Source organism: Culicoides brevitarsis, chromosome 3 (assembly GCF_036172545.1).
Source record: "Culicoides brevitarsis isolate CSIRO-B50_1 chromosome 3, AGI_CSIRO_Cbre_v1, whole genome shotgun sequence".
Taxonomy (NCBI): Eukaryota; Metazoa; Arthropoda; class Insecta; order Diptera; family Ceratopogonidae; genus Culicoides; species Culicoides brevitarsis.
Window position 1 is genome coordinate 11,562,381 of NC_087087.1, and position 19,486 is coordinate 11,581,866.

The 19,486-nt window shown below is 30.1% G+C and overlaps 3 protein-coding genes across 4 annotated transcripts; 1 reads left to right on the forward strand and 2 right to left on the reverse strand.

Annotated features, from left to right (window-relative positions):
* The first annotated feature begins 1,956 nt into the window (after nt 1–1,956).
* On the forward strand, nt 1,957–6,750 carry LOC134834371 (zinc finger protein 800). The gene is made up of 5 exons (XM_063849010.1): nt 1,957–2,068; nt 2,550–2,761; nt 2,824–2,985; nt 3,055–3,529; nt 4,626–6,750. Exons 2-5 carry the CDS (start codon nt 2,573–2,575, stop codon nt 6,578–6,580), a joined length of 2,781 nt encoding a protein of 926 aa, XP_063705080.1. The 5' UTR covers nt 1,957–2,068; nt 2,550–2,572; the 3' UTR covers nt 6,581–6,750.
* On the reverse strand, nt 6,691–8,221 carry LOC134834372 (uncharacterized). Its single transcript, XM_063849011.1, has 7 exons — nt 7,791–8,221; nt 7,615–7,734; nt 7,450–7,560; nt 7,273–7,392; nt 7,112–7,219; nt 6,959–7,051; nt 6,691–6,901 (listed from the first exon to the last, which is right to left on the reverse strand). The coding sequence occupies exons 1-7, from the start codon at nt 8,218–8,220 to the stop codon at nt 6,783–6,785; spliced, it is 1,101 nt and encodes a 366-aa protein (XP_063705081.1). The 5' UTR covers nt 8,221; the 3' UTR covers nt 6,691–6,782.
* A 479-nt stretch (nt 8,222–8,700) lies between these two features.
* On the reverse strand, nt 8,701–18,696 carry LOC134835090 (serine/threonine-protein phosphatase 4 regulatory subunit 3). 2 transcript variants are annotated; one of them, XM_063849946.1, is made up of 9 exons: nt 18,506–18,696; nt 17,315–17,590; nt 17,056–17,243; nt 14,288–15,422; nt 13,967–14,222; nt 12,161–12,424; nt 11,950–12,089; nt 11,210–11,892; nt 8,701–9,683 (listed from the first exon to the last, which is right to left on the reverse strand). In XM_063849946.1, exons 2-9 carry the CDS (start codon nt 17,433–17,435, stop codon nt 9,585–9,587), a joined length of 2,886 nt encoding a protein of 961 aa, XP_063706016.1. In that variant the 5' UTR covers nt 17,436–17,590; nt 18,506–18,696; the 3' UTR covers nt 8,701–9,584. The 2 variants fall into 2 exon arrangements, with proteins under 2 accessions (XP_063706016.1, XP_063706015.1); XM_063849945.1 differs by having other exon boundaries at nt 8,701–9,686.
* Between the last annotated feature and the right edge of the window lie 790 nt (nt 18,697–19,486).

Consider the following 19,486-nt stretch of genomic DNA (forward strand, 5'->3'; position numbering starts at 1 on the left):
AGTTATGTTTTAATTAAGTTTAAACAAATAAAATAGTGAAAAATTGAATTCTTGAAAAAAAAAGTTAGAAATGACAGCTGTAGGTTCAAACATGTATGTTGCTTACCTGCTTGCTTTGATTTTTGTGTTGTGTGACAATGCCTATGCTCATATAGTAGTAGAGCGAAAATATCATGTCCAAGGAAACGATAATTGTTTATAATATATATGTATATTAATAATCATTATTATATATTAAAGCTTATATCTAAACATTAATTTCATGTAATTAATAAAAATCATAAACTTATTCAGATATTTATATAACATATATGATTATACGGAAGCCATATATGATATATGTATGACATATATATGTGACTTAAGGCTTTAATTGGTTCTGAAAAATCATAAATTCATTGCTTGTATTAAATCAAGCGGGATATATCTTTTAAAATTTTAATTTTTCAACATATATCGGATATATTTTGAAAAAACTGAAAAATTATTAAACATTCATATAAAAAAAGTAAAAACAAATAATGACGCAATCAAAAATGTATGCAAAGTAAAATAATAGAAATGAAAATTATCAAATAATATAAATTTAGAAAGCCATTTAATAAAAGTTTTAATTTAAACACACGTCATGTTTATGTTGTTACTTACAAAAATATATGTAAAAAGACACTATCATATACAATACATTGTACAAATATACACCATAGCTCTAATTAGGTACAAAAGTGTTTACTTTAAAAATAAACAGAATATCAAAATTTGAGTATTTATTAAAATAAATTATTATATTCTGGAACATGAATCATACATATATCATATACTATATATTTTAAATCAATTCTAGATTTATATAAAAAAATATATATGATAAATGTTCATTAAAATAAGGAATAATTAACAACAAAAAAGACCATTCTTGCAAAAAATGAAAGAAAAAAATATCTACTATTTAGTTAACTCAATATGCATTATTCTTCTTCCTCTGTATGTATATTATAACATGTACATATAATCTATAGGTAATATATATTGATAGTCAGAAAAATTGTAATTTCCATGCACATTCAGTTAGAGAGAGAATTAACATATTAACAGTGTAGTTTCGTTCGTAACTCGTAACATAATTTTTTTGTATTAATTTTTATTGATGTTAGTTTTAATTTTTTTTTGTAAACAATGATAAGATATTGATCGATTATTATCTATACATTAATTTATATTAAAAAATTTTAATCTTTTAAAAAATATATTTCTCTCCCTGCAACTCTTTTTAAATATTAAAATAAAGAGAGTACTTACCTATGCACGTACCGCCTGTAGATACATACGTGTATAACTTAGACATCGACAAGGCAAAACAAGGTTGTCGAGTTTCAGTATACTTTGAACGTGCTAAGGAAAAAGATCAAATATTTTGTTCCCTTCATAAAAATCGTTGTTGCGTTTATTTTTTTCTCTTCTTTTTAAAATTTCAATACTGTACTTTATATATATTATAGATATATATTATACATATATTGTAAATGCTTCGAAACATACGGCAAAGTTAAATATATTGTTTAGTCAAACTTATGTGCGTATGATTATGAAGAAATAGTGTGTAATATAATAAAACTAATAGTAATAATAATCATAAGAAATGGCTTATTATTTTCCTGTGAGTGAAAATATATCTTCTTACCTGATTACAAGACAACATTATATAATGATAATATACAAGTAGTAACATTTATAATATTAAAATATAAAAATAATAAATAAAAATGCATAAAATTAACATAAGATGCAAGATATATCGAAATATGAACATACATGATATATATTAAACATTATTAATAATATATAAAAAATTATTAATAATAGAAAAAAATTGTGTAAAAATAATAAAAAAAATTATATATATTGATTAAAAACGAAAAAGTGACCAAAAATAACATTAAAAGAACAAAAATTAACATAATATTTGAATAAAAAAAAACAAAAAACGTACTTTGAAACATATATAAAAAATATATATATATATTATTATTTAAAAAGTTATATATTTGCAAAAAATTATTTAAAAAAAGTAAGTTTTTCAATATATTCAAATGATAAAAATAAATAATTAATTCTTTTTGTACCAAAGAAACTCTGATTCAATGGTTATCTTAACATACATGTTCCCCACAATACCTATAATTGTACATACCAGCACCATATTGCATGTATTGTATTAGTTGCTCATACATTTTCATGTCTACGTGACTTTCTGTACTACCTAGTTCTTGAATGTTTGTTACACATTATTAATATTAATAATCAGAAACATAAATTTCGTACAAAAACCAATGTTCCAAGTCCTTTTTAAACATAAAATAATGGGTTTCGCTTACATAATGTTAGATTTCCCATACAAATCCGTAGAAATTCCGTAATTTTGCATGTTCAAGAGGTAGAATTTGACCATCTGACAGTTTCCGTACGGGGTTTTTGTATTGTTTACGTAGGTCGTTGTGACAAATATTGGACATCAGCATAATTTTTTTCTCGTTTTTGACTCATTTTAGGGATTTTTAGTGATAAACAAAGGATGAAGAGCAGCAAAACTGTCAGTTCTTCGTCGATGAATCATTCCAGCGAGGCGATCGACAACTACGACGAGGAAAATACAAATACCTCGAGTTCGACTGTGGATTTTAGTTTGTTGCGCAAACCCATTGTGACGTCAGTGACGGGCTTTTCGGAAGCTAAGAAGGCCTATGACAGTGGCACGGATGAAGTAAGTCACGAAAAATTATTTTTTTATAATTTTTTTTTGTAAAAAAAAATTTTTTTTTTCAGATTCGTAAGTTGCTGTCCAACGAATGTGATCTCATATATGAATGCAAGGTGTGTCGAAACGTCTTTCGGTCGCTCGTCAATTTCATATCACACAAACGTGTCTATTGCCAGACGACATTTAAATCGAATCAGCATTTTCATTTTAGTAATAATGAGTATATTGTAAGCAAAAATATTAATTTTTTACGAAAATTGATGAAAATTTATTAAAAAATCGATTTTTTTCCGTAGGATCAAGACATATCGACGATCATTCAAGCGGAAAATGACTTTATCTCGCAGAGAAACGGCTCAAAATCACGCGAACCGGAAAATCGGGACCTCAGTGCGATCGTCGAGCGGTTGATAAAGAAGCAGAAAACGAAGCGCGAGACTAATTTGAGTGATTTTTACGAGCAGCTCGGGAAAAAGTTGGTGCAAGAGTCGAATGGCGTGGCGGCGAAGGAAGTTCCGGCGATGATGAATGGCTCAGCGGGCAAAAATATCGTGTTGCAGTTGAATTCGGTGCCGGAATCGTCAGCGGCGGTGTATCAAACGCTTAAAAGACACAAAGAAGACAACATTCGGGATGAAGTGAATGAGGTTCATGAGTTGCTGGGGAAGAATACAGTCGTTTTGGATCCGAATGGGAAAGCGATTTCAGTTTCGCCGGTAGATACAGCCGTCGCTGGGTCGTCAAAGCAGCAGGATTTCAAGTGTGAGATGTGTAAGTAGCCAAATTTCTTCAAATAATTAATTTTTTGACCACTTTTTCTTAAGAAAAATCTTCAAAAATCAAATATTTTCTCAATTTTCTTTAAAAATTTATCAAAATATTTGATTTTTCTTTAAAAGCTCGACAAAGAACAAAATTTTGTGAATTGTTTTTTCAATTGTCTTGAAGATTTTAGCAAAATTAGCTAATTTTTGTCGATTTATCTTGAAACATTTAAAAATTTTATCGAAAACTAAAATTTTTCTTAACCTTTTTAATGCAAATTTAACGAAAAGTCAAGTTTTGTCAGCTTTTCAAGAAAAATAATTTAAAAAAAAAAATTGAATTTTTAGTAATTTTTTTCAAATTTCTGATAGAAAAAATTTTTTTTGTCAATTTTTGTATTTTAATTCCTTTAAAATTTTTCAAAATCTGAAATTTTGGTCAAATTAATTAAATAAATTGATTAAAAATTTCTTTAAAAGCTACCAAAATATCAAATTTATTTAAAAAATTCCTGAAAAAAATTCTTAAATTTTTCTTTTAATAATTTTTTCTTCTATAAAATTGACCAAATTTTTTTTTATATTTTTTTTTTAATTTTTTATCTTTTAATTGAAATGAAAATAAAGGATCTATAAAAATAAAATTTTGTAAATTTTTTTTCTTAAAATTTTTTAGAGACATTGATATTTTAGTTCTTAAAGTATCGTAAAAAATTAATTTTTATCAACTTTTCTTTCAAAAAATTTTCTTCTATAAATTCTCAAAAACTCAAAATTTAGTTTATTTTTGCTTTTAAAACTTTCTGAAAAAATAAATTTATATCAAAAATTTTTAAAAATTTCTTCAAATATTTTTTTTTAAATTTTTCAAAGGATTTTTGTCAACTTTTTTATTAAATTTTCTCAAAAAATTAATTTTTTATTAAAAATTTATTCAAAAATATCAGATTTTGATCAATTTTAAATTTTAAATTTCCTCAAATTATAAAATTTTTTTCTTCAAAAATCAAATTAAATTAAAAATTGTTCAACAAATAATATTTTTCTCAATTTTTCCTCAGAAATTATTCAAAAATTTAATTTTTTTTTTCATTTTATTTCAGGCGATGAGGGATTCTCCACGGAAAAGACCTTAAACATCCACATCGAGAAGAACCACATTCCATCGACCGTCGTTTATCAATGCCCGTCATGCCCGATGACCTTCCTCCAACCATCTGGCGTGCTCCAGCACCTCTCCAACGACCACAAAAACTCCCAACAATCCTTGCGCCAAGCCCGCGAAAAATGCAATCGTGGTCGTCGCTCCGATAAAATCCCCAAAACCAAAGAACAACCTCCCCCAGCAACGCCCACTGCGTCGCAACCCGACCAACAAGACGATCTCAAAACGTGGCTCGGCGAATTTTCCGACGCCGTTCCCTCGTGCCCGTATTGCAACAAGAAAATTGAGCGAAAAGCCGCGTTAATTGCGCACGTTCAGGCCTGCGCGAACCAAAAAGAGACCAAACCCCGCAAACGAAGCGTCACCCCAAAGACCCCGATTCAACCAAAGACCGAAACCGAGACCGCTGACGAGGCTTCGAGTCATTCGTGCGACACAAACGTGTCAAAAGTGTCGTCGACGGTGACAAAACCGGTGAATAAAAGGAAGCGCAAAGGTCCGTTGGTGATTCGAAACGAATTGCCCGAAGTCAAGGACGAAGTTGAGCAACTTTGGAGTTCGACGAGTAACGGAATGCTCGATCCGAGTCAGATAAAGAAGGAAATCGACGAAGAAATTGCTCCGTTGGCCCAAAGTTCGTTAATTGAAACGCCGCCCGTGAAGAAACGCAAGCTGAAAAAGGTGAAGGAAGAGAAAAAAGGTCAAGAAGAGGTCGTAAAAGACATCGAATGTCCCCTGTGCCCGAAAAAAGTCTCGGAAACGGCGAATTTACGACGTCACGTGTCCATGTTTCACTTCCGCCAGAACCGATTCGCGTGCAAAAAGTGCGATTTTCGCGGATATCGTCGCATTGACACGACAAATCACCTCAGCAGTGCCCACAACATCCAAGGCGAGAAGGAAGAAGTGAATCCCTTCATCGAAATCAGTATTAAGGAGGAGGATTTGTGCGGTCCGATCAACACAAATGTCAAATGTGACCCCACGCTGACGCTAGATGGCGTCATGGCGATGGTCATTGACCAATCTGTACCTGAAAAAGTCCTCAAAAGCATCACCGCGACAAGTCAAATCGATTTAATGGACGTTTCCCCGACGAAATCGGGCGAAAATAGCGGCATGTCGTCCCCAAATTCGGATAAAATCACGAGCGACGGCGAAGGAAGGCGCCCCACACGGAATCGCATCAAGCCCGTATGCAAGGATTTCGTTTACGACCTCAATAAAATCATCAAGCAGGAAGCGGAGCAGCATCGGGAACAGCAAAACCAACAATTACTGTATCCAAGTCGCACGAGAGGGCGTAAAAGCCTCGAAAACACGCCAGCAAAGGAAGAAATTTCCGAAACGGACAAAGAAAATGTCCTCGACGACGGAAAATCCATCAAAATCAGCGAAATTTCGGGAGCGGCACTCAAGATGGCGCAAATTGAGGTTATGAATCAACGCGCTTGTTTCCACAAACCGCCCGAAATTCCGGCAGAACGTCCCTTTATCCCGGCGAAAGTCAGTACGCCACGCAGATCCGACGAAAAAGTCATCAAAGTGGTGCCGGCCTTGCTCAAAGATCCGACAATTGCAGGGAAACGGGGCAGAAAACGCACAACGGAGATCAAGCGGGTCCCAAGTTTCACCGATCAATTTCTCAGTAGCACCGGAAGCGATAAAAAATTCAAGCAAAGACAGGAGGAAACCGATTCAGAGGCGCTGGCGATCTTTCCGAAGGCAACAACAGCGCCCCCTGCCTTGAGAGCGATCAAAGCGACGAAAAAACTCGACTTGTCGAACAATGAAAAGTCGCAGCTCGAGATGCTGCAAAGGTTAAGAAACGAAAATGACCTTGCCGAGAACGGAACCAAGCGAAAAAGTCAGAAGCCAAATATTGAAGACTAACTGAGAGAAAATTTTCATGTCGCGTTAAGTTTAGTAGTTAGAATTGTATCCCTTAGAAAAATAATTATTGGAAAAAAAAATTATTATTAGATTAGGATTTAGTGAAATTTGTACCTAACACACTGAAAAAATTTGTTGAATTGAGTTAGAAATATATTAGTGAACTTCACTTTTGTTCTAAAAATTTCCAAAAAAAAAAACATTAGTTTTCTTGGGAAGGTCTTCCTCGTTTAGCAAATTTGGCATTTTCTGAGAAAATACTTCGATTGGAATGTGGAATTTTTGTCTCCAGATTCAATTTTCGTTTGGTGACTCTAGGAGCTAAAATAAATTTTGAGGTTAGAATTGGAAAAATTTGAATTTTATAAGAAAATTTACCTGAAAATGGCTTTTTTGAAGGACCTGCTTGATTGTTAGAGCTAACACAACGATTTGAAACATGAGAAGTTTCAACTTGAGATCCAGCAATAGCTGAAAAATGATTTTTGAGGTTAGATTAGGAAAAGTTAAAGAAATTTGATGAATTTTTACCGGATATTAGGATTTCTGAAGATTTTGCAGGAGTTTTTAAGCTGCCAAAGCGATTTTCGGTACAATAATTTTCAACAAAAGCTTCAGAATTCAGTTTAAAGTTTGGATCTAAAAAAATTTGAGGTTAGAATAGGAAAAAATTAATTTAGATCAAAATTTACCGGAAAATTTATTTTTTGGATGGTTTTTTAAGTAGCCAGATTTGTCGAATCGCTTTTTATCATAAGATTCATCATCGGAGATGAGAGCAAGATGATTAAATTTTGAATTAGAGCCCAGATCTAAACAAAATTTGAAGTTAGATTACACAAAAAAGACAGAATCTGATAATATCTTACCAAAAATTGAATGTTTTGAACGACTTGCTCTAAAGTTTGGTACGAATAAAGGACTTTCAAGAGTAGAGGATTTACTGGAGATCGGTTTAGATTTCTCTTTGAAGGTAAGATCTGAAAAATTGAGGTTATGTAACAAAAATTTGAAAAGTTTTGATCAAAACCTACCGAAAGTTGAGACTATTGAAGTATCTTTTGGACTTTTAGAGCTTTTCGATGGATTTTGCACTAAGGAATTTTCAAAAACGTTTGCGATATGATGTTTGGGTTGCAATTCAAAATCTGAACCTGATAAAAATTTTGAGGTTAGATTTGAAAAATTTACAATTTTGATCAAAATTTACCAAAAACTGAGTTTTTTACTGAATTTTCCGATATTATATTTGCAAATCCTTTCTCTACAGAACCATTATTCGACTTTTCCAACAAGAAAGATGGCGTACTAACAGTCGAATACGATGATCCCGATGACATTTCCAACAACGAAGAATTCGAATTTTTCAGAAATCGATCTGAAGATTTCTCCAGTTGAAAACTTTCAGTATCAACAGCTTCCGTGACCTTTGATTCAGTATCCATTAAAAACTTACGAATGTTTCTCGGCATTTGAGCATCGATTGGTATGGATTTTGCGGGAACTCGACAAATGACGCAAATACCTGGTTTTGAACAATTTGAGCATAAAACATGCTGACAAGAGAGTAGAAAAAGTTCAGGACCACTTTTAAAGTCTAAAATTTCGAAACACAAGTTGCAATGGATTGCTTTGTTCATATTTTTTTTCGAATTTCGTAAACAAAAGAAATTTTCAGGTTATCTACGAATTTGACTTGGGGCAAAATTTGTACAGGGCGTTCAACCAAAATTTAACCAAAAATTAATCTAACCTCAAAAAAGTCAAATTTTTCATAAATATCAATAAAAAAAATGTAAATTTATCAATAAAAATTAGAAAAATTAAAAAAAATGCTAAATTTTCTAATTTTTATTGATAAATTTACATTTTTTATTGATATTTACGAACAATTTAACTTTTCTTTGAGGTTAGATTAATTTTTCTAAATTGAAATGAAATAAAAAACGAATTTTTGAGTTTTAATTACTGGTTTTTCTAATTATTTTATTTCTTAATTTTCATTTTTTAATATGTATAATTAGCATACATACGATTTTTTTGTTGTGTTTTTATTTATTTAAATTAATGATAAAAAAGAAACTAAAAATATCATGGATTAATGTTCCAAAAAAACATTTTAAAATGATAATTTTTTTCCTTGCGTATTTTTTTTTCGAATTTAAATATTCTAAATTAATTTATTAATTAATTAAAAGATGATATTTTTTTTCTTTAATATTAAAATTTCTTTAAAATTAACGATGACGCGCATCGATGATTGAAGTTGCAAATAATGCTCTACAAATTTAAATCATAATTGATTTTTATTTTTGCTTCAAAGTTAAGGGGGGTTCTTTTTTGATGAATTTTTTTGCGTATAGGAGCTAAAATGGTAAGTCTTTATAAAAACAAGTTTCTGAATCTCGTGAGTCATGTTCATTTTGTTCATCACTGTTTAATAATTCATAATTATTATTTTCTTTATTGCTATCATTAAAGTAACTCCTATTTTGTGTGTTTTTTCTCATATTTTTTTTTCAATCGCAAGTATCAAGATTTTCCTATTTTTCGTTATTTTTCAATTATATATTTTTAATATTAATATATAGTTTATGATACAAGTTACGTCGGGCGCTTCAAAAGCACTCCACGAGTTTTTTCATATATAAAGTTGACAATGTTTATTATTAATTTTTTAAGATATCTGCTTGTTTATGTGTGAGAAAACGAAAATGTTTCTTTCTTTAAAAAAATGTACAATAGTGAAAAATGTCTCTTGCAGTTCGTATTTTATTCTCGATTGATTTTCTTTAAATTAAATATTTCGCGTAACGTAATGTAGGACAATGAATTGTATCACAAAATATTGAAATATATTTTTTCTCGTTTAGTATTTGATGCAAAAAAGAAAAAAAAACTTGAGACATTTTTTTATATATTTAACATATAGATAATAAACGCGTAAAGTTTTTAAGTTTTTTCTTGTTTTTGTTTGAACAATTATTTTTTGTTTTTAAAACCACTACGCAAGTCTTTGCTTCTTTTGTGCTGGTAAGTTCTCGTCTGATGTGTCACCAGAGTCGTCATCCTCGTCTGAGTCGCCGTCGTAGTCGACAAGGGCCTGCTAAAAGTTATATTTTAAATATTTTTTTTTTTATTAAAAATGGGAAAATTAGGAAAAATGTTTCATGTTCTTTATTTTTTTAGAATTAAATTTGAGGTTAGGTCTACAAAAATTGATGTTTTTTAAAGAAAAAATAAAAAAATGTATAAAAAAATATGAATAATAAAATTTTGTTAGATTTGTTCGTGTTTTTAATAAAAAATGTTTAAATGTCAATTCAAAAAATGACAGTTAAAAATTTGAAAATCGATTTTTCGCTGATTCAAAAGCTTAAACTGACAAAAATGTCATGTTTTTTAAGATAATTAATAAAATGTTTTAAAGAAATAGACTTAAAGTAATTTTTAAGTAGTAAATTGAAGTTTTTGACATATTTGCTCGAAAAAAAATTTACAATAGAAAATTTGAAAATCAATTTTTTAATAATTTTCACTTAATTCTTAATTAAAATCTTTTTTTAAGCCAATTTTAAGCCAAATTTGCGAATCGGCTTTTTGCTAATTCAAAACTAAAAAACCACAAAAATTTCTTCTTTTAAATCAAAAGAAATTAATTTTATAAAAAAAATCTATTGAAAAATAATTAAATTTATAATTTGAAAAAAAATTTAACTAAAAATTCGTCAAATTTTGTTTAAAAATTGACATTTCGAAATTTGAAAATTGTTTTTTCGCTAATTCAAGTACAAGTTTTTTTTTAAATTTCTAATTCTTCTTTTTTTTTTAATTCTTTAATATAAAAATCTTCATAGAGTAGGTTTTTTTTTTAAATCTTATTGGACCAAAATTAAAAAAATCAACTAGGTATATGAAGATTTTTGTTCAAAAATTAAAAAAAAAATTGATGAATTTGAAATTTTTTGATAAAATTTGTACTTGAATAAGCGAAAAACGATTTCCAAATTAGAAAATGTCAATTTAAAAATTTGTAATTTGGTTTATCAAACTACTTTAAAAATCTTCTAACTTTTATTTTTTTTTGACAAAAAATTTTCATAAATTTGAATTTTTGCATAATTTTTAAAATTTCAGACACAAAATTAAAAAAATTTTAATTCAAAAATTTAACAGTTGAAAATTTGAAAATTGTTTTTTCGCTAATTCAAGTACAAATGTTTTTTTTAATTTCTAAATAATTTTTAATTCTTTAAAATAAAAATCTTCATAGAGTTTAAAAAATTCTTCAAAATTAAAAAAATCAACTCCATGAAGATTATTGTTCAAGAATAAAAAAAAAATTGATGAATTAGAAATTTTTTGATAAAATTTGTACTTGAATAAGCGAATAAACGATTTCGAAATTAGAAATGTCAATTTAAAAATTTTTTTAAAATTTGAAAATCGATTTTATGCTAATTCAAACTTCAAAAATTTACTTTTTGTTGAAGTTTTTTGGAATATTTTTTTAATTTTTGCTTTAAAAAAGTTAATGCTTTATAAATTTTTAGGTTCCTTTGTAACACGAAACATTTTCCCAAATTGCATTTTTGTTCTTTTCACGAAATTCCACGAAATCCTACTTACCTTTTTGGGCTGCACGGCATCCGTACGTTGTTCTTCTATCACATTATTGGCAGCAGAATCTGTCTCCGGGGTGGTAATTGGATTTGAGGTGTTGTCGCGCGTTGTTTCCGGCGCATCGTCACTCGTTGCCGACTCGGAAGAATTGTCCGACGACGAGATATTTTCGTGCGATTTACTCGTCGCCGCGGCATTTTCGTCGTCCGTTTTCATGGGTTCGACGGTGGTAGCTGCTGCTGCCGTTGTTGTTGTTGTTGCTGCTGCATCGTCACTGCACTGGGAGGAGGTTTCGGCTTTCGGAGACGACGATTTTTCATCATCGGTGACATTTTCGTCGCCCAACGGGGATTCCGTGACTTCGGCAGCGACAACGGCGACAGTTGGAGGAACGTCAACCGCGGGCGTGATTGTGGAGCTGGTTTCCGTGCTGCTGGCGCACATTGTGACGAGTGGCGTGATGGAATTGGACGGTGATTTGGCCTCGCTTATCATTTGGCCGAGCATTGTGGGAGCTGATTCGGTTTCGGTTGCCGGTTTTTCGTCGTCGCCGGCATTTGCACTGTCCGTGGACTGGACAACTGTCGCACTGCCTAGACTTGTTTGGAAGCTTTGTTGTTGCGTCGATGCGAGAACTGACGTTGTGCTGCCATTCACGTCGGATTTTTTGCTGTCTGATTTATTCACGCCTTGAAAAAACCCAAAAATTCAACGAAAAATCTTAAAAAATCAAGAAAAATTCGTACCTATACTTTCAATATCTGTCTTGGATGTCGAATGCACATCACCGAAATCGTCTTCTTCGTTGAACCAAATCTCCTCTTCCTCTTCTAGCTGCCGTGGATCTCGACGGAATCTCGCGGAATTGCGCAGAATCGATGGAACGCTGGCAAAAAACATCAAAAAAAAGCTAAAAAATCTGTTTTTTTTTTTTTTAAATTTAATGAGAAAACTCACCTATCTAGTCCCTTTTCTTTCTCTTTTAAGCGATCCTGATGCTGATCGTACTTTATCCGCAGACTTTTGAACGTCTGCACATATTGGATCTCGTCGAATGTCTTGCCAAATGTCACCACAACGTACGTACACAAAGTTTTTATGTCTTCTAGCTTAATGAATTCAAAGAGTTCTAGGATCGCGGATTCGAGGAGATTGTAACGACCGTTATTTCGGATGAATGCCTCAACGACGGGTGCAAATAAGTTGCTTTTAACGATGTGTCTGAAAAGGAAATTTAAAGAAATTAGTTAAAAAATTTGTTTTTGCAGCGAATTTTGTCAAAAAAAAGATAAATTTGAACTAAAAATTTAATCCAATTAATTCAAGCCAAGTAAAAAATTTGAAAAATTGTAGAGTCAACAGCCTTAAAAGTCAAGTCACATTTTTTAATTAAAATTTTGTATAAAGTAAGAGATTTTTTAACAAAAAAATTGAGCTTTCTCATAAAAATTTTATTTTTTTCAAAAAAAAAATAAATAAGTAAATAAATAATAATTTTTTAAGAAATTCGTTAGGCCGCTCCAATTTTTTTTGAACTTTTTGTCCCATGCCCCATTTCAAAAGTCGAAAATCCAATGGGGCAAAATAAAAAAAAAAGTTGAAAATTTCATCAAAATTGACCGTTTTTTGGTCTTTTTTCATATTTTTTCAAAGAATATTCTAAAATTTTTTTAAAAAAATTTCAATTTTTAAGAATTTTTATATTGAAAATAGTATTTGAACATGAATTTTCTTCTTTAAAATTTTTTTCAAAAAAATTACTTTTCAAAATTTTTGACAGTTATTTCCGGTTATTTCTATGAAATTTTCTTGTTTAAATTTTTACCTTGAAGTACTCTGAGATCAATTTTATAAAAAAAAGTATTTCAAAACCTTTTTTTTATTTTTTTGCCCCCTTCCATTTTCAATCAGATCAATTTGAAATTGATTTTTTATAAAAAAAAATTAAAGAAAAAAATAAAAAAAAAATATAATCAAATTCTATGATTTTTGACATTTTTTTTATCAATTTTAAAAAAGCCTTTAACAATATTTTAAATTTATTTCATAAAAAATTCTTTTAGAAAAATTGATTATTTTATTTTTTTTTTATAAAAATTCCTTTTTTTAAGAATTTTATTTAGCTACTTTTTTTATTTTTTTTTTATAATTTTTTTAAATTAATTTTTTTTATTTTATCGAATTTTTTAGAGAAAAATTTATTTTAAATTTGATAAATAATTAATTTAATTAATTAATTTATAATTTTAATTAATTTACCTAATTTTTAATTTTAATTAATTAATTAATAATTAATATTTTTTTTGTTTAATTTTTTTTAATAAATAATTTAATTTTTTAGTTTTTAATTCTTCTTAATTTTTTTTTCAAGAAAAATTTTTTACAAGAAATATATTTAAATTTTTTCTAAAATTTTTTAAAAAAATTAAATTAAGTTAAATTTAATTTAAAAATTTTTATTTTTTTTTTATTGAAAAATTCTGATTTTCTGTAAAAAAAAATAAATTTTTAGAAGAAAGATTTAAGAAAAAAATAATTTCTAAATTCTAATTTTTTTAAGCAAAATAATTTTTTAAAGAAAATTAGAATTCTAGTAAATTCATGATTTCAAGAAAAATTTAAGAAAATTTAATTTTTAATTAAAAAAAAATAATATATATTCAAGAAATGTCGATATTTTATGAAAAAAAAAATTATTCTTCTTCAAGGAAAATTAATTAAAAATAATAAAAGTTTAAAAAACAAATTAAAAAAAAAACTCACCTGTGATAAAATTCATCCTTGAGAGCGATAATTTTGCGTAAGAAACGCAACGCCCCTAAAACCAAAAATGTGTGTGTACTTTTCATGAGTACCAAGATGCGACGAAGCAAGTCCCGATTAAGAATGCAGTTCTTTATGTGATACGTGTGATGCTCCACGCAAAAGGAAAGGAGCTCAAGCACGAGTCCCAGCAGCTGAACCGTGTGATAATCTTCGTTCGCCGGCTTATCGTTCATCGTATTCAACAAAAGTGGAGCTAAAAAAATGAATTTTATTGTCAAAAAACTTAATTTTTTACGAAATTTTTTCAGAAAAACTCACCAATTAACGTATCAATGTTATGTTTGTAGAACGAATTGAGGAAATCTGTCTTCTCGGATTTATTGATGGAGCTCAGCATGTTCTCCGGGTCGAGTAAAATCCGCAAAACGCCCATAAGTTGCACGGCGCCACCCAGTTCTGGCTCCGAATCTGACAACATTTGTTCGATGGCGATATTGATGAGCGTGTGTTCGGCATTCGGATCGATGTTGTCGTACTGCTGCAACGTGTAGTCGCGCACAATGGATGGCGAGTACTCGACAATTGTCGTGAGAATATCAATGGAGGCCGATTTCGTCTTTTTGTCGTTCATCGAGAGCGTAATTTCGAGCGCGGGCAGAATTCCCAAGCGAATTAGCGTTTTGTAGAACGTTTCTTTGCCATGCGGCTGCAAAAATTGCGCAAAATTGCAAAATTCCTTCAAGAAAAGCACCAAATCGCGCCTTTTCGCATTGCTGGTGTTGTGTTCCGTGAGCATCGTGAAGAGGTCATCGAGGAATTTTTCGTCCTCCTGAATGAGGGTGACAATCTCGACTTTGTTGAAGAAGATGAAACTCGATAGGGTGTTCAACATATTGTCCTCGAAGACACTCGGCGTGGGCAAAACGATGTCCTGGATGTACTGCACGCGATACGTTTGATGGATTTTCGCGAGCAAATCCTTATTTTTGATCGGGATTGCTTCGCGGAACTTTGCCAGTTGCTGCAAATACTTGCGATGTCGCTTCGGTGGGTTGCCCGAGGGGTCGTACTCCAAGCAGCCGACCACATCGAAAATCGTGTCCTCCGAAAACATGATCTCGAAGAGCGCGTTCTTGTTCAGCAGGAAGATATTCTTGAAAATTTCGTACAAATAATGCAAACCTTCGAGATTTTCCAGGTCTTCGCACATGTGAAAGATGTTTAGCAGCTTCCGGATGTAGTTATCGGACTCGATGGCCATCGCGAGCTTCTCTTTGCGAATGGGCGACGTCAATCCGCTGGCAATTACCTCGGAAATTTCCTCCAAACGGTTCATCTCGCAGGGCGGCAACTCGATTGGCGGTGCCGAGTCTGACATTTCCTCGAAACGCTCATCTTCGGACTCCTCGACAATGTCTTGGGTGATCTCCACGGAGGGATCTTTGCCTTGAACCTGTTTCAAACGGAGCGATTTGAGGAATTTTAGCATTTTGTTTGCGCGGGGATGACGATAAAACACGTAGCGTGGCATCGCAGGACTGACACGAGTGACACGAATTTCAAGTAAGAACTCGAAAATGCTTGTTCGTGAGTCATTACGTAGGTCCGTAGATGCAAGAGGTAAATGCAATGTTTAAAAATGTACTTTAGAACTCTTTTTTTTTTGAAGATAAAGTGGGGATAATGAATAATGATAATAATGGTCATTTTCCGGTTTTTATTGTCAAAAATGTATGAAAAATGAAATTTAAATTGTTGAAAATTTTATTTTTAATTTGAAAGAAAAATTTGATTTTAAAATGGTTTTAATAAAAAATTTAATTAATTTTTTTTTCAATTTTTAAATTTATTATTTTTAATTAAAAAATAAATTTTATTTTTTTTATTTATTTAATTTTAATTTTAATTTTATTTTAATTTTATTATTTTAAATTAAAAAATAAATTTAATTACTCGAAACGAAAAAATTCATTTAAAGGTAATAAATATTTTTTTAAAAAATTTCAATATAAAAAAATAAATAAATTTGTACCTTTTTTTTTTTTTAAAAAATTAATTAAAAATTATTTGCAGGAATAACTATTTTTTTTAAAAAAATAAAATTGTAAAAAAATATTTTATTAAAAGAATAAAATTATTAAAAAAAAATAATTAATAAACCATGCTTTTTATCACAAAAATAAACAAAAATCATATTAACTAAATTTTTTAATAAAATTTTATATTTTTTTTAACAAGATTTTGGCACAAAAAATTAACAAATTTTATTTATCAGAAGCAATTTTTGATTTTTTATAATAAAAATTATTAATTATTTTTTGAAAATTAATTTATTATTATCAAAATTTGGGAAAATTTTGTTTTTTTTTTCTTAAAAATTTACTCTTTTTATTAAATAAAAAATATTGAAGATTAATTAATTTTAATCTTAATTCATTTTAAATTAAAAATCTCGCATTATCAAGAAAAATTTCTAAAAAAAAATAAATGAATATTTAAAAAAAATATTTCTTTTTATTAAAAATTTTAAATATTTTTTTTAAATATGAAAAATTATTTTTTTTAAATATAAAAAATTATTTTTTTTTTAAATATAAAAATTATTTTTTTAAAATTTAAAAATTAATTTTTTAAATTAATTTTAATTTAATTAATTTAAATTAATTTTTATTTTAAAATATAAAATATTATTTTTTTTCTTCGAAAAAAATTTTTTTAGAGGAAAAATTGCTTTTTATCAATATAATGTTTATATTTTTTTTATTAAAAAAAATAAAATTGTCGAAAATTTTTAAAAAGTTCATTGTAAAATCGCTGAAAAATAATTAAAACAATTTTATTTAATTAAAAAATTTAAAAAAAAAATTCTTTCAAAATTTCTCCCGAACATTAAATTTCTTTAAAAATATTTTTCAAAAATGAAAAATTTGTCAATATTTTTCTCAAAATTACCATTATTCATTTCTCACCCGACTTTTATGACTTTAAAAACAATTTGAAACACTTTTAAAAATTGCACTTGCCCAAAAATTCTTATCACATGTTCATTAAATATCATTTCAGGTACCAAAAAAAACAATACTTACATTACAAATCTTCTCCCAGATTTCATCACAACCTGCTTTCTCCTGAAAACTGAGTGCCAAATCGAAATTATCGCCTTCTGACCACACAATGAGTGTGTCTTGTTGCTTCTGGTATGCCGTATCTGGTTGAATTTTGCTCTCGAGCAACAACGAGCCATCATTTTCCGCACGGACCAATAGTGACATGCCTAAAAAATGTCCGAAAATGTCAAAAAATGTAAGAAAAAACGAGAAATTTTGCAAAAAAAATAAATTTTACCTTTCAGTCGATCGACATAATTTGACGTGACATGTCCCGTGCCTCTGTCATCCCACTGCCGGTCCGCATTGAGGGCATAGAGCTTGACGCGACGACGCGTATTTGAGTCTGTCGATGTCATTTTGTTGTTTGTTGTAGCTGATTTGGCCTTTTTACCAAATATGCCGGACTTGAATTTGAATTTTAATATTTTGTATGCTGTTTTCCGAGCCTTTGCGATGCAATTGGTGCTTTTCGTGCGAAGCGATGCACAGGATTCGTCTAAAAAAAAGGTATCTGCAACGAGAAAAGTGGATCGTGAGGCATTCCGGATGATTCAAGTTCATTATTGACAACATTCGCACACCTCATACGTCATTTACTCACACTCTGCTTTTCATTTGTATGCAATTCTCGTGAGTTTTGTCTGTGTGCGAGCGTACAAGAGACAAAAAAAACAAGAAAAAAATTAAAAATGACGCGAATTTCGGGGATTTTTCCGAGATTTTTGGGAATTTTTCGACTTTTCACGGTGTCTCAAGTGGCGAAAGTTGCTCTCGTTACGCAAATGGAGTCTGTGCACGGCAAAATTAAACATGGATGATGATGCTGGAAAGGCACGTAGTGACCTTCATGGGATTTCGCACGGAAAATTCGAGGGCAAGGCCACTTTTTCCCGATAATTACGACGAAAATTCATCCGCGAACGATTTGCGATGCAATTTCAACCACGAAATCCGCTTTTGTTGTGTTGCTGGACCAAAATAAAAGTGCACGCCGTTCGTCATACGCCAGAATTTTGTCAATATTTACACAGCGAGACCCCTTTTCTCGCATCAATTGTCCCAAATTCTCATCTTGCGGGCAAAATCCGCGACATTTAACGTCATTTCGCGACTTTAAGCGAAAATTTTTGCGGAAAAATCAATGAAATTCAGTTTCGTCGTTCGCCAGACGCATAAAAAATGGCAAACACTATGCACGGAACGACCGTAAATACACACACACGGCACGTACGCAACGATTTTGCGACAATCAAAGCCTCTGCTCTGCGAAATTTTGCACTTTTTCCGCTGCAATTCGCTGATAAATCGCCCCAATTGCAGCGTCGCCGGGTTTTTTGTCACTTTTTTCCACGAACAATTGCCGAAAAGCCACTCCAAAAGTTCCGTCGAGGACACAAAAATATTTCTATTTTAAAACCTCACTGACCTGATGCTCTTTTCTCGCTTTCCTACATGGAAATAGTCGTGGGGGCGACGCACTTTTACTGTTTTTCACTGCACCGCGAGCTAATCTAGCGATTTTCCGGTAGTTTGCGTGGAAATTTTCGCCAAAACTTGTCAAAAATTACAAAAAACGCGACGACAATCAATTCTATCGTTATTGAAATGTTTTGGGATCGTAATGCGCATCGGAACTGACTCGATTGCGGATTACGATTCGATGACGAGTACTACGATTGAGGCGGAATGCAGGGAGGAACTGCTTGGAACGGGACTTTTTAGAAAGTTTTTTTGAAAAAAATTCTTTAAATCTGAGGAAATGAGGTAAAAATTAAAATTTTTATTGAATTTTAATGTTGTAGAGACAAGAAAAGTTGCTTGAATTGGTGAAAAATTAGGAATTTTGAGGTAAATTCACATTTTTGTACTCCTCAACATTAATTTTCGTTTAAAATTTGTGGCAGTTTATTGTTTTGAGTACATTTTATGGCATTTGAGATGAATCTGGCAGCTCATTAAGAGTTTTGTAAAACATTTTTTATCAAATAAGAGCACTTTTAATCGTATTTTGATTAAATTAAATCAAATTTTGTTAAATTTTTTATACTTTTTATTATATAAAGATAATTTTTAAGAAAAAATGTATCAATTTTTTACTTTTTTGTGATTTTTAATCAAATTGTGTCAATTTTTGGTATTTTAATTTAATTTTTTCAAATATTAGAAACATCGTTTTATTAAATAATTGATAAATTTTGATAATTTTAAGATTTTTTGCTAAATTTTGACCATTTTAGACCTCTTTTGTTTAAAAGTTGGCAATTAAGATCGATTACAGGTCAAATTTAAGCAAATTTTGGTACATCGAGGGATATTTATGAGAAAAATTGTCAAAATTTTATCTAAATTTTATCTTTTTGTACGAGTTCTGGCCAAATTTTGTTAATTTTTTAAAAATTTAAGATCT

Excerpts from the sequence above, each read along its gene's own strand:
- LOC134834371 (XM_063849010.1), top strand. The coding sequence starts at position 2,573 with ATGAAGAGCAGCAAAACTGTCAGTTCTTCGTCGATGAATCATTCCAGC. Across the intron at positions 2,986-3,054 it reads TTAGTAATAATGAGTATATT|GATCAAGACATATCGACGAT; the intron begins GTAAGCAAAAAT and ends TTTTTTCCGTAG. Across the intron at positions 3,530-4,625 it reads GGATTTCAAGTGTGAGATGT|GCGATGAGGGATTCTCCACG; the intron begins GTAAGTAGCCAA and ends ATTTTATTTCAG.
- LOC134835090 (XM_063849945.1), bottom strand. The coding sequence starts at position 17,435 with ATGACATCGACAGACTCAAATACGCGTCGTCGCGTCAAGCTCTATGCC. Across the intron at positions 15,423-17,055 it reads TCTGGGAGAAGATTTGTAAT|GTTCAAGGCAAAGATCCCTC; the intron begins GTAAGTATTGTT and ends CGTTTGAAACAG. Across the intron at positions 11,893-11,949 it reads GACAGATATTGAAAGTATAG|GCGTGAATAAATCAGACAGC; the intron begins GTACGAATTTTT and ends GGTTTTTTCAAG.
- LOC134834372 (XM_063849011.1), bottom strand. The coding sequence starts at position 8,220 with ATGAACAAAGCAATCCATTGCAACTTGTGTTTCGAAATTTTAGACTTT. Across the intron at positions 7,735-7,790 it reads AGTAAAAAACTCAGTTTTTG|GTTCAGATTTTGAATTGCAA; the intron begins GTAAATTTTGAT and ends AATTTTTATCAG. Across the intron at positions 7,561-7,614 it reads TTCAATAGTCTCAACTTTCG|ATCTTACCTTCAAAGAGAAA; the intron begins GTAGGTTTTGAT and ends TCAATTTTTCAG.